Raw genomic sequence first — 12,727 nt, forward strand, 5'->3', positions numbered from 1 at the left:
CGGATGGAAAGGTTATTGGATTATAAGTGAGAGAAATTTACAAATTTACCCTTTACGAGGAGGAGCTGATCAATAAAATAATGTAAAAAAGGTGGTGGTTTATGGTAAAATGACCAAAATAATAATTAGCAGGAGGATAAAAAGGAGAAAAGAAAAGGTCGTTCAAGGGATTGGAACGGTCCAAACGTCAACTCTACCGAGGAGTTTAAAAAATTGGTCGGTATTCGAGGCTGGTGGAAACGCTCGCACTCTCTTTTATTTTCTTTCTCAAATATATAGAGAGAGAAATCGAGCTACAATAATTTCCTATAGAGAGAGAGAGAGAGAGAGAGACGATGACGGATTAGGTTAATTTATTTTAGCTCCCGATGATTTCTTGCTGGGTGTTGGGGTTCTTGGTTTAAGAATTTGAAGCTTCTTTTTTGCTGATTTTATAGCTTAGGAGGAGGAGGAGATGATGGTGGTGGATGGGGAGTAGGAGACTGGGGATCGGTGTGGAAGATGTTTGCAATCTCGAGGGGAAGATGCCGAGCTTTAGTTCTTCTTTGTCAGGAGCTAATCTTGTGTATGTGAATTGCTTATGCTTCGTTTTATGCTATAATTATGCTCTGTAACTCATGAAGTGGGAGCAAGATTGGCTTATATGTGCATTATTCATCTAATTTTGCTTTCAGATTAGCTTTTTTCACATTGTGTTATGGTTTTAAGAGTGTGAAGACATATGCTTTTTGATCGCTTTTTTGTAGTAGCGGGGAAGGAAATAGTATGCACCATACCCGGATTTCGGATTTTGCGGCGCTCGAGCAATCTGTTGGATTTCGTGTAGGGGATGTTGCTGATTTGAGCACAAGTATGTGGTTGTAACTGTCGTAATCATGGCGTTATATATTTTTCTATTTTTCTTGGTAATTTTATGCTGTCAAGATGTGCATTTCTTGCTATTTGTGAGCTAATGTAGCGTTTTTAGATACAGGTTTGTGGACCTGAGCTTAATATCTAGGGTTATTATGCATTGCAAATTTAATCTTGTTTGTCTTTGTGTTAATTTGAGGCAATCCCATGTTAGTTACTGCAAGAACTGAGAAGTGATAACGACAATGAAAAGAAAATGATATGGAGGCTAGTGGTATTAATGCTTTTGTTTTATTTTCTTTCTTTTTCTTTCAGATCCTCTTTTTGATCCAAAATTAAGGACCCTGACCATTAATTCTGATCCTCTTCAGTTTGGTGGGTATAGTAAGGTAAGTTTAGATATACTTTCATTGATATTACGGTGATGAACGAAGTTAAGGATATATTATAAACTGATAACTTGCTCTTATAGCAGCCTCTTGCTTCAACTGATATTACTACAGCAATTAGATTTGGGTCGCAAAAATTTCCACAACAATCAAATCCAGTAGCTATATCCAGTGGTAACATTGAAAACTGGGGAGAGTCTACAATGGCAGATGCCAGTCCTAGGACTGATACATCAACAGATATGGATACTGAAGACAAGAATCGAAGGGTATTGTCTATCTCCCATGTAATCATGATCTTCTATGGACACAAACTTTGTTCTTTTTTTTTTATTTTTATTTCCCTTTGTATGGCTTAAGTTGTCTATCTAGCCTGTATCTGAAGCCTAGTGACTTTTTTAGTATCTTCTGTTCTCAGTTTAGTATTCATATAGATTATATTGGACAGTAGTTTTACGTTGTCACTCTAAATGTAAAAGTAGTGTTGAATTATTGATTTTGCAGGAGTAAGACGAGGTATCACTGTATAATTTATGTGCTTCCTTTCTTTTGCCTTACAATCAACTTCCTGGTCATTCTGTTCAAAATTAATGCTCAACACATGTCGATGTTGCACACGTCTTATTAGTGCCACTACTTATGAGTCTATTGAATTTTCAGTTTGAACAAGGACAAGGTGCTACTGTTGGTGCTTCTGATTCCTATGACAAATCAAAGGATAAGCTAGATCAGAAGGTATTTTAAAGTATAATTAAGCCACAGTAACTCTTTGTACCAGATTCTGGACTAAATAGAAAACATACCTTTCTTTCATTTGTATACAGACACTTCGTCGGCTTGCCCAAAATCGCGAAGCTGCTAGAAAAAGTAGGTTAAGAAAGAAGGTATTGTAATCTAATTATCAAACATCTTCCTTCAATTGTTTGTTCTTTGCATCAGAATAATGGTTCTGAGATATTATGCAAGCATCTTAGTTTGTGCTGCTGATCCCAATTACTGCTAGTTTTCTTATGCTATAGTAGTCACTAACCTTGACTATATCTGGCTTTATAAAGTGATCCTACTTCCATCCTTTCCTCTAACATTACGGTTTTTTTTTTCTCTTCTAATTTAGGTCTTCAATTGGGTTTTATGATAAGAATGTAGAGAGGTACTTCCACAAGTTCTTAAAATGCTTTATCGCGCTGGATTTGCCAATAGATTTTTTGCTATTTTTAGACTGTAAGTCTTACATTTTCAAACTCTTTTTAAAATTCTTTGCCGGAAAACTTTCTGTCTACAAGTTGGTAAAAGGAAGGATTTGATGTTGGTGTTGATGATTATATAGGTTTGTTATAGAAGTTATAGTTCTGAAAAAGTAATCTTCACCTTTATTAGGCATATGTCCAGCAACTAGAAAGTAGCACATTGAAGCTTAATCAATTGGAGCAGGAGCTTCAGCGAGCTCGGCAGCAGGTATTATTCTTGTTATTCATTTTGTAACTTGCACATGATGTTTCACAATGAGTTTCAGGCAGAAGTGCTGTCCTGTTTGCAGGGCATATTCATTTCAAACTCAGGAGATCAGGTCCATTCTATGAACGGAAATGGTACTTTTATATCTCTTCCCTGTTTTGTAGTTTTTCATGAGTTTATAAGTTTCTATCACCAAACAATATCTGCCAATTGTGCTGTCTTCCATGGTTCTTTGGCTTGTTTGTGCCTCAAAGATGTATACTTTTAAACTAATATTATTCTCACATCTAGAGAAATTATTGGAGCTCTTTTATTTTATGTGAAACCTGCAATACCCAGGGTAATTGCATTTAGCAAATGGGCTTATGGATTCCACTGCAAACCCCTGTCCTAGGTTACTATCACTTTGATATCTTGTTCTACTTTTCAACTGAAGGGGCTTAATATTGACTTAGTTTCGATATTGCCGAGATGAAGTGTATAAACTTACTTCCTTCAGGATAAAAACCATGAAAAATGCTAAAAATTTGGCTAATTGTTTGGCTCACTATTACCTGTATGCATTTATGTAGAAGGATATTACTTTTCTTAATGCTTTATCTTAAGGAGAACTTTTATGTCTTCAATCTTTAGGTGCTTTGGCGTTTGACATGGAATATACGCGATGGCTAGAAGAGCACAGTCAGCAAATTAGTGAGCTGAGAGCAGCAGTGAACTCACATGCTAGTGATAGCGAGCTCCGTTCTATTGTTGATGGCATTATGTCCCACTATGATGAAATTTTTAGGCTAAAGGGTATAGCTGCTAAGGCAGATGTTTTTCACATACTGTCTGGAATGTGGAAGACTCCTGCTGAAAGATGCTTTTTGTGGCTGGGAGGCTTCCGATCTTCTGAACTTCTTAAGGTGCATCTCTTCTCTTCTTTCCATGTTTTCTCCTGGTATCCTTCTAACAGAACTAAAAAGTTTATTGGTCTGATTGAACTTGAAAATTGGTAATGAGGTTGGTGTATAAATCTTACAGAAGAATACTTAGATAGTTAATATTCAAGAAGCTTGTTCAAGCAATGGGAGCAGGTCACAGTGACCTGTTCTTGTGGAAAAAAGATATTCTTGCATGAATTGCCAGCTTGCTCAGGTTTTCTGCTCCTCTTTTTCTGTTTCAAATGATGTCACACTGTTAACTGAAAATGTAAGTCCTAATTTGTATGTTCCTTACAAAATCTCTTTCCTTTTTCTAAGTTCACATAATTAGTCATTAGAGAGGCCCCAATTTCTCTGAACTTTTCCAACACACACTAACAAGATCAAAGACATTTTTCACTAAATTTACGAAAGCAGTGTCCAACCTCTACGTGCCTGGGGAATTCACGTTTTTACAAGATCTTAATGCAGCCTTCATAAAACTTAGAAGGCACAATTCTTGGTTATGAATTAACATATTTCCATGTTGCACTCGAACTTTTAGTTGCTCGCAGGTCAACTGGAACCTCTTACTGAGGAGCAATTAGTGAAGATATGCAACTTACAGCAGTCCTCTCAACAAGCAGAGGATGCTCTCTCACAAGGGATGGAAGCACTACAGCAGTCACTGTCAGAAACTTTGGCATCTGGATCTCTTGGTCCTGCAGGATCATCGGGTAACGTTGCAAATTACATGGGCCAGATGGCAATGGCTATGGGAAAGCTGGGCACCCTTGAGAACTTCCTCCGTCAGGTAATTCTCTGACCCCACAGACCTTGATTTTGCTCTGGTGGCAATATTTCGATAGATCAGCTCTTGTTTATTATGCATCGTAGCAAATGTAGTAATTAATCCCAGACAAACTTTGACCTATTACTTTTAAGAAATAGAATGACTTGCAAAATGTCCATTATTGAGCATTATAGTAATGGAACAATATGATTTGCTGCAGTATTCATAGGGTAAAATGTAATCTTTGATAGGATATAGAGATTGGAATGGATAAGTTTATTCAGACGAACTGTAAAATGATGGCCAAATTTGGACTTTCTCCTCGATGAGCCTCTTGGAATCAAGCATTAATTAAAGTGGTTCTTCATGCTGATTTGAGTGTAAATCACTAAGTCATGAATGCTTATCTTTTATGATAAAGTACATATTTCTTATCCTACCTCTTTATATTTCTTTAATTCAGGCTGACAACCTGCGGCAGCAAACCCTGCAACAATTGCATCGCATATTAACCACCCGCCAATCTGCACGAGCACTACTTGGCATAAATGACTATTTCTCACGTTTACGTGCCTTAAGCTCTCTTTGGCTTGCCCGTCCACGGGAATGAAGCAAATTTAACATCAAGGAAGCATATGTTAGATATAATCTCCAGTCAATATGTTTGCAGGTAATCAACTTATTATTACTGTTAAGAATTATACTTGTGGTGCCTCTGGATTATCTAAATGTATGGCCCTGTACCTTCTATCGAGATGTTGGAAGACATATTCACTATTCAATGCGCTTCATTCGTAGATGCCTGTTGGCCTTTTTGTGGTTTAAAACCTGCAACTATTTTGCACAACGTCTTCCTCTTTTATTTCGGTAAAAATAAATCTGAACAAGGTTAGTTGGGTCAAAAACTCATGGAAGTGTTTTACACGTTTACTAAGGTCAAACCGTCAAACTCAAACACTCTGGTAATGGTGCACAGTTTCAATAGACCTGTTCAAAATTCGTTGGGCTGTCCCATCTGCACTTTGTGTTGATTATCATAAAGAAAACAAGGATTAGATTGAGCATTGAAAAACAAAAGAATTTAATCCGAAATACCGACAAAAAAAAAACATCTGTTTGCTTTTTGGATAAGGAGAGAGAGAGAGAGAGGGAGAAAACATCAATAAGAAATCAGCAAATAATGCGAAGAAGGATTGAGAGACGAATATAACCAGTATATTAAATCATACATTTACTAATGGCAAAAAGACATTTATAAGATATTAATAAGTAAAAAGGCAAAAAGCCAAATGTTATATTCAATTAACTTTACTGCAGCTTGTGCAATCTCTATTCTTCTGTGGTCCAGTATCATTGCAGAACAACTGGCTAAGTCTTCTTAAAAAAAGCTTCATCGGTAGGTCAGTCCAAAATTTCCTGCCCTTGTAGTCAACCCATCTAAGTCCCCATTTCAATCAACAAAGCATTGAAAAAACAACTGAGATGGAAATCTAGTAGAAGATGGATCCAGACCTTCAGAATAATTAGGTGCCGTGCTGTAAATGCAAACCTAACTTAGTTGACTATTATGGAAGGCCCTCATAGCATGCCATAGTAGATCAATGGAAATTCCAACAATAGCAGCCTGAGCTCCTAGTCATTCATCCCCTTCTGGTTATCCTCTTTCTTTTCCTTCTAGCCAAGCAAAGGTACAGGATCAAGATCATGGCAGAAGGAGCTGTTCTATCTACATTCATGCAAGTTCTGTTTGATAGATTGTCCATTGCTGCTTCTGATGAGTTCAGATTGCTTCGCGGCATTGAAAAGGAGTTGCAGAACATGTCGACCACTCTATCTACAATACAAGCTTTGGTTGAAGATGCAGAGGAGAAGCAATTGAAGGATAAAGTGGTGCGAACTTGGCTGGCAAACATTAAGGATGTTGCCTATGAAATGGATGAGATACTGGATTCCTATGCCGCTGAAGCACTGCGATCAAAATTGGAAGGCCAATCTATAGGTCGCTGGAAGAAGGTAAAGAGCTATTTGCACTGTATTTGCTTTCAAAATGGTTTATTTAACTACAGATTGGCACAAGAAATAAAGGCAATCAATGAGAAGTTAGATAAGCTTGTCAAAGACAGATATAATCTTGGTTTACAAATGTTTGGTGGGATGAACCGACTAGAAATCACAGAGCGACCAAAAACTAGTTCAGTGGTAGATGACTCAAGTATTATAGGAAGGGAAGAAGATAGAGAGAAGATTATAAACTTGCTATTGTCACCTAATAACTCTCTTCGTGCCTGCTTTTCTATTCTCCCTATAGTTGGCATGGGGGGGCTAGGGAAGACAACTCTAGCTCAGCTTGTCTACAATGATGATAGAATAAAAGAACATTTCACATTAAGAATGTGGGTCTGTGTTTCCGAGGATTTTGATGAGACGAAGCTGACCAAAGAGACACTTGAATCTTCTGAAAGTGGCTTTACTTCTGCTACAACAAACATGAACTTGCTTCAAGAAAATCTCTGTAAGAAACTAAAAGGGAAGAGATTTCTTCTAGTCTTAGATGATGTTTGGAATGAGGATCCTACCAAATGGTATAGCTATTACAAAGCTCTGATTGTTGGCGAAAGAGGAAGCAAAATTATAGTAACAACTCAGAATGAAAATGTTGGGAGGATCATGGGTGGCCTGTCTCCATACCATCTGGAGCAATTATCAGACAAAGACTGCTGGAATTTATTCAGGAATTATGCATTTGTAAATGGCGACTCTAGTGTATATCCACATTTGGAAGAGATAGGGAAGGAGATTGTGAAGAAGTTGAAAGGATTACCGCTTGCAGTCAAGGCAATTGGGAGCCTACTATACTCGAAAGTGGATGTAGAAGACTGGATGAATATTTTGAAAAGTGAAATCTGGGAGTTACCTTCAGATAAGAACAATATCTTACCAGCTCTAAGATTGAGCTATAAGCACTTACCCCCACATCTGAAGCAGTGTTTTGCATTTTGTTCTGTCTTTCACAAAGATTATGTTTTTGAAAAAGATAAATTAGTACAGATCTGGATGGGACTTGGTTTTGTTCAGCCCCAAGGAAGAAGACGGGCAGAGGATGTAGGGAGCAGCTATTTTGATGATATGTTAAGTAGGTCATTCTTCCAATCTCATAGAGGCAAATATGTGATGCATGATGCTATCCATGATCTAGCAGTGTCTGTTTCTCAGGATGAGTGTCTTAGATTAGAGAATCATGCAAGAAGCAGCACACCTAAAAGGATTAAGCATCTATCATTCTCATGCGACAATTCAAAGTCCACTTCATTTCAGGCATTCTATCACTTTGAGAGAACAAGAACTCTTCTATTATTACGCGGATACAGAAGTAAGACTGGCCCTCTTACCAATGATCTATTCTTTAAGCTAAGATTTCTACGAGTATTGGAGCTGAATCGCCGAGATATCACTGAGTTACCAGATTCTATAGGTAACTTGAAACAACTTCGCTATCTAAATATTTCAGGTACCGGAGTCAGAAAGTTGCCCTCACCTATCAGTAGCTTATATAATTTGCAAACACTAAAATTGAGGAATTGTGTATTACTAGATGAAATACCAAGAGGTGTGACCAAGCTTGTAAACCTAAGACATCTTGAAGCAAGTACAAGATTGATCACTGACATAGACAGATTAGGGAACTTAACCTGCCTCCAAAATTTGGAGGAATTCGTTGTTCGCAAGGACAAGGGATACAAGATAACGGAGCTGAAGGAAATGATGGAGATTCGAGGACGTCTAAGCATTAGAAAGATTGAGGATGTAAATAGTAAGGAAGAGGCAAGCGAGGCTTTGTTAAGTGGAAAACATCACCTGTCTGTCCTTGAGCTTGTCTGGTCAGATGCAAAACATGTTAGTTTGGAAGAAGAACATCTAGCTGAGCAGGTGCTTGAAGCCCTTCAACCTAACACTCAACTGAAGGAGCTGGCGATCAAGGGCTTTGTAGGTACTATGTTTCCAAACTGGCTGAGTAGTCTCTCCTTTGTTCAAACCATTCACCTATCTGATTGTGGAAGATGCAAACTTCTCCCATCTCTGGGACAGCTACCATTTCTCAAGTATCTGGATGTAGGAGGAATGCATGCAGTAGTTCGAATAGGCCAAGAGTTTTCAGGAAATGGACATGTTAAGGGGTTTCCATCACTAATTGAATTAGTAGTTGATGACATGTCTGATCTCAAAGAATGGGTCTCTGCGGAAGATGGTGAATTGTTTCCTCGCCTCACTGACCTTGAAGTCCTTCACTGTACGAAGCTAAGAGTGTTACCAGTTCTTCCTCCTACCCTTTCGAGGCTCAGGATAGCTGAAACAGGGATTAACATTCTTCCAGAAGTGCAGGTTTCAAACTCAGTGCCCTCATCATCATTGTCATCTTTGCAAATACATGAGTGCACAAACCTCATATCCTTACAACAAGGACTACTGACGAACCAACTGGGGGCTCTCAAGGAACTGACAATCACAAGCTGTGAAGATCTTCTTTATCTGCCAGTGCAAGGCTTCAAAGCCCTTGTCTCACTTAAGAGCCTACACATATACAATTGCCCAAGGCTTGCACCATCGGGACAGGACAGAAACTTACTGCCGCCCTTGCTTGAAGACCTTTGCATCAGCTCGTGCTCCAAATTAATCAACCCCCTTCTGTCAGAGCTTAAAGACCTTCCTTCCCTCTCTCATCTAAGAATCACCGACTGCGATGATCTTTACTGCTTCCCTGATGAGGAGCTGTCAATTGCGCTTAGATTTCTTGAGATCTTCCGTTGCAGGAACCTTCGATACTTGCCTGCTGGTCTCAGGGAACTTCCCTCTCTTACGACTTTAATCATTGCCAATTGCCCTCTGATACCACACTTGCCAGAAAAGGGCCTCCCCAGAATGTTGCAGGAGTTGAATATCAAAGATTGCCCGTTGTTAACAGAGAGCTGCCAAGAGAATAATGGAGAAGACTGGCCCAACATAGCTCATGTCCCCAACATTCAGATTGACGAAGAGGGCATCACGTCAGAGAGGAGAGTAAGGAGAAGACGTGACAGCATCACCTGATATAGTTGCCACTGTGAATGGTATGATACCAAGTTCCTTGCTGCTTCTGTTCTTTAAGGCTTTTATTTTCTGCTGAATGACATATATGATACCAATTACTTGTATCCAGTAGCCAAATATCTGTTTATACTGTAATTTTCATAAAATTCGTAATAAGTAATAACTAAGCTACTATTCCGACATAAAATCTCCCAACTCACCTCACCAAGGAATTGCAAACACTTCATTTTGTGAACAAAGATAAAACTTTTGAATGAACTAAGAATATGGAAGCCAGCTAGGACTAGATGACCATGTTAAACTCAAATATGGAGAGGTGTGGTTTAGTGCTTGTATGCCTGAAGAAAGTTCAAGGAATATCCAACGCACACTCACAGGGTGATGATAGATGTGATTAAATAGCCACATGGACAGAAGGCAAGCAATGCGAGTTTAAGCTACAAAAAAGTGAAGAAGAACGGAGAAAAATGATTTTATGACGTCTTTTGATCATTCAATTAATAAAGTCTTGCTGAAAGAAGTGTGAAGATAAACTACACTCGAGAGCAAATCAAAGCATAGTGAAGCAAAATTCTTCCTATGAGTAGATACAATGGCACTCAAAGAGAGTTCTTTGTTAGAAATTAGGAGCTCCGATAACTCTCTAAACTACAATCAAAATGGCATTTAATCTACTGTCATAAATGCCAAATATCTGCAATAGTAGACTTATATTTGACAGACATAAATAATCAGTTTCCCTTATATTTATAGCATTAGCCCCCTTACTTATTTGTCCACAAAACACAAAATATCTTTGTACAAATGAATCAATAATTGCCTAAGTATAAATTATTGCTTCATAGCTTCAAACAGTCAAAACATCGAACACGTTGCCTACGACTAACTAGAGTCTCGAATCCATGACCAATCTAAGTTGACGAAGACAAACACTAAGAGACACAGATAGATTGCTCCTCACGCAAGTAAATTGTTGGGTTAGCTGAATTTATGAACTTGACTACCTGAGTGGAGATTTCCATCTGGCCACAGAACCTAGTACTTCCTTATAAATGCTCTATCTGCTCGCCGTCCAGAAACCCAACAAGATCTTGGCGTCTGGAAATGCCAAGGCCTTTGTGTCGTCGTCGATCGTTGTGGAGAGTAAGGAAAATTTCCAATAAAAATTTCTCTTGCGCGGAGAAATTTTCAATTCACTCCCTGACTATCAGCTATTTTCAATTCACACCCTGACTATCAGCTTATTCCGATTCACACCGTCTGCCCAACATTTACAAATCCAACCCTGAATTTTTAAATATTGTTTAAAGACACCCTCCCTGCCATATGAGTATTTACCATTTAGTCCCTCTATTTTTAAGGTAAATTTGTATTTAGCACCCTGTTTTAATTACACCCTCCTATTTTAATATTTACAAATCAAGTTTTAAAATGTTTTATGACATGTGTACAGAAAATACCTCTTAGATTTATTAAATAAAACTATTTAAATAAATACATATTTATTTATAGAAATAAAATTAATTAAGTTATTTTGTCAATCTGGTACCAAAAACTAGATACAAAAATCTCTCCATGCTTCCTTCCATCTCTTTCTTAAAAAGAAAAAAAAAAAACCAAGAAGAAGAAGAAGATATTTATATAAAAACAATCAAATCCTAATGAAGAAGATACTAAGCTCCGGCCCATTATTCCCGTCCGGGTTCAACATGTAAAACGACTCCGAATCCTTGCTCCCGACAACCCTATCGAAGTGCGCTCTCATGTACGCCAAATCCCCCTCCGCCGGCTCCACGATGTCGCTCGGCAGCACCCCGGCGCCGACCGACACGGTGTGCAGCAGCTGCATCACCGTCAAGTCGTCCTCCGTCGCCTCCCGCTTCACCGCGTACCCGATCTTCCTCCCGTTCATGTACGCCGTCCACAGCGGCTCGTCCAGCAGCCGCACCTTGTCGTTCGCTTTCTTCTCGCACTCCAGCGCTATCCGGAGATGCTCCGACCCCATCTCCTGCATGAACTTCCCCGTCTGGATCGCCAGCTCCAGGAGGAGCACCGGGACGCTGCCGGGGTTCTCCTGGATCGCCAGGGTGATCCGCGCCTTCCGGTGGCCGAAGAGGGTCCCCGTGGTGCGCGACGCTCCGTGGACGTGCCCGTCGTGGGGCCGGCCGCCCCGGGGGAGCCCCGCGTGGAAGCTGCACGCCGGGGTGAGGATCGGGAAGGTCCGGAAGAGCGAACGGAGCGCGCGGAGCGCCTTGCTCGACTTCGCCGGCCTCTTCGTCTTCGACGGCTCCGTTAATGTTATCGGCGGTCGGGGCGTGCGTGGGGTGCGGGGCGATGCGGGAGGGAGCTCGGGGACGGCGGCGGCGCTCGGATTGCGCGGCGAGGGGGGAGGGAAGGACATGGAGAGGGACGTTGATGAGTTTGCGAGGGAAGAGGAGGGGAGTGGTGGTTGGTATTTGAAAAGGAGACCGTTATGGACTGCACGTATGAAAAAGCTTTTCTTAATTTATAGTTATAAGACATGAGAGGATGTCATATATATTAGTGGAAGGGCACAACCAGATGCTATTTTATTAGAAATGTTATCATCCTTGATTGATTAATTTAGAATAATTGGTTGAATAATCCATTGATGTTATTATAATTGTTTTTTTTTTGTGAAGAAATATTGTCTACTAGCTTTTAATAATAGAAAAGTTATCCTGAATGATTCAGGGGAGTGCTTCCCTGGGAACAAAGAATTCTTCAAATATAATATATTAGTGTAATTTTATACAAAAACATTCGAGATAATTATATTTAGATTTACTTTGCAAAATTGGATCTCCTAATTAGTAGTTTGTGACACTTTGACTCCCTTATCTATTTAAATGATCGTTTAATATTTTTTTTCATTTATCTTGTTGAGGTGACAGACTTTTGCAATCACTTTGGATGAGTCACCACTCACCAATATAGATAAAGAGATACAAAAAAAAAATAGTTGCATAAGAGACCTTTAAATGCTTTATTTCTATTTCTATGTTTATTTATATCTTAAAATAAGAATATAAAAATTATGTTTAATATAAATTGAAAGAAAAAAGAAAAAAAAGAAATCTTTCAGTCTTCTACGAAATTATGTTTTGATTTGATATAAAGTCGATTGACTGATCATAAATAATAAGAGTAAAATTGAGTTAATATAATATAAGATATAATTTTGATAAAAAAAAAATATTTGCATTAGAGAGTAAAATAAATTATATTTC

General features: G+C 38.9%; 3 protein-coding genes across 7 annotated transcripts; 2 read left to right on the plus strand and 1 right to left on the minus strand.

The window, feature by feature from the left end:
• The first annotated feature begins 164 nt into the window (after positions 1-164).
• Positions 165-5,190, plus strand: LOC140798668 (transcription factor TGA2.2-like). Of its 5 annotated transcripts, none has more exons than XM_073152655.1 (12): positions 165-216; positions 438-565; positions 747-850; positions 1,168-1,241; positions 1,328-1,510; positions 1,902-1,976; positions 2,066-2,125; positions 2,619-2,696; positions 2,779-2,830; positions 3,330-3,601; positions 4,164-4,412; positions 4,855-5,190. In XM_073152655.1, exons 2-12 carry the CDS (start codon positions 468-470, stop codon positions 4,999-5,001), a joined length of 1,392 nt encoding a protein of 463 aa, XP_073008756.1. In that variant the 5' UTR covers positions 165-216; positions 438-467; the 3' UTR covers positions 5,002-5,190. The 5 variants fall into 5 exon arrangements, with proteins under 5 accessions (XP_073008756.1, XP_073008753.1, XP_073008752.1 ...); XM_073152652.1 differs by having other exon boundaries at positions 166-216; positions 1,325-1,510; XM_073152651.1 differs by having other exon boundaries at positions 178-347; positions 1,325-1,510.
• Positions 5,191-5,966: 776 nt separating this feature from the next.
• LOC140798667 (putative disease resistance protein RGA3) lies at positions 5,967-9,663 on the plus strand. Its single transcript, XM_073152649.1, has one exon. The coding sequence runs from the start codon at positions 6,096-6,098 to the stop codon at positions 9,474-9,476; it is 3,381 nt and encodes a 1,126-aa protein (XP_073008750.1). The 5' UTR covers positions 5,967-6,095; the 3' UTR covers positions 9,477-9,663.
• A 1,464-nt stretch (positions 9,664-11,127) lies between these two features.
• Positions 11,128-11,877, minus strand: LOC140798517 (protein MIZU-KUSSEI 1-like). The gene has a single exon (XM_073152372.1). The coding sequence runs from the start codon at positions 11,875-11,877 to the stop codon at positions 11,128-11,130; it is 750 nt and encodes a 249-aa protein (XP_073008473.1).
• Between the last annotated feature and the right edge of the window lie 850 nt (positions 11,878-12,727).

Source organism: Typha latifolia, chromosome 12 (assembly GCF_019914945.1).
Source record: "Typha latifolia isolate L0001 chromosome 12, TyphaL0001v2, whole genome shotgun sequence".
Lineage (NCBI taxonomy): Eukaryota > Viridiplantae > Streptophyta > Magnoliopsida > Poales > Typhaceae > Typha > Typha latifolia.

Excerpts from the sequence above, each read along its gene's own strand:
- LOC140798668 (XM_073152652.1), top strand. The coding sequence starts at position 468 with ATGGGGAGTAGGAGACTGGGGATCGGTGTGGAAGATGTTTGCAATCTC. Across the intron at positions 851-1,167 it reads TGTTGCTGATTTGAGCACAA|ATCCTCTTTTTGATCCAAAA; the intron begins GTATGTGGTTGT and ends TTTTTCTTTCAG. Across the intron at positions 2,126-2,618 it reads AAAGTAGGTTAAGAAAGAAG|GCATATGTCCAGCAACTAGA; the intron begins GTATTGTAATCT and ends CACCTTTATTAG.
- LOC140798517 (XM_073152372.1), bottom strand. The coding sequence starts at position 11,877 with ATGTCCTTCCCTCCCCCCTCGCCGCGCAATCCGAGCGCCGCCGCCGTC.
- LOC140798667 (XM_073152649.1), top strand. The coding sequence starts at position 6,096 with ATGGCAGAAGGAGCTGTTCTATCTACATTCATGCAAGTTCTGTTTGAT.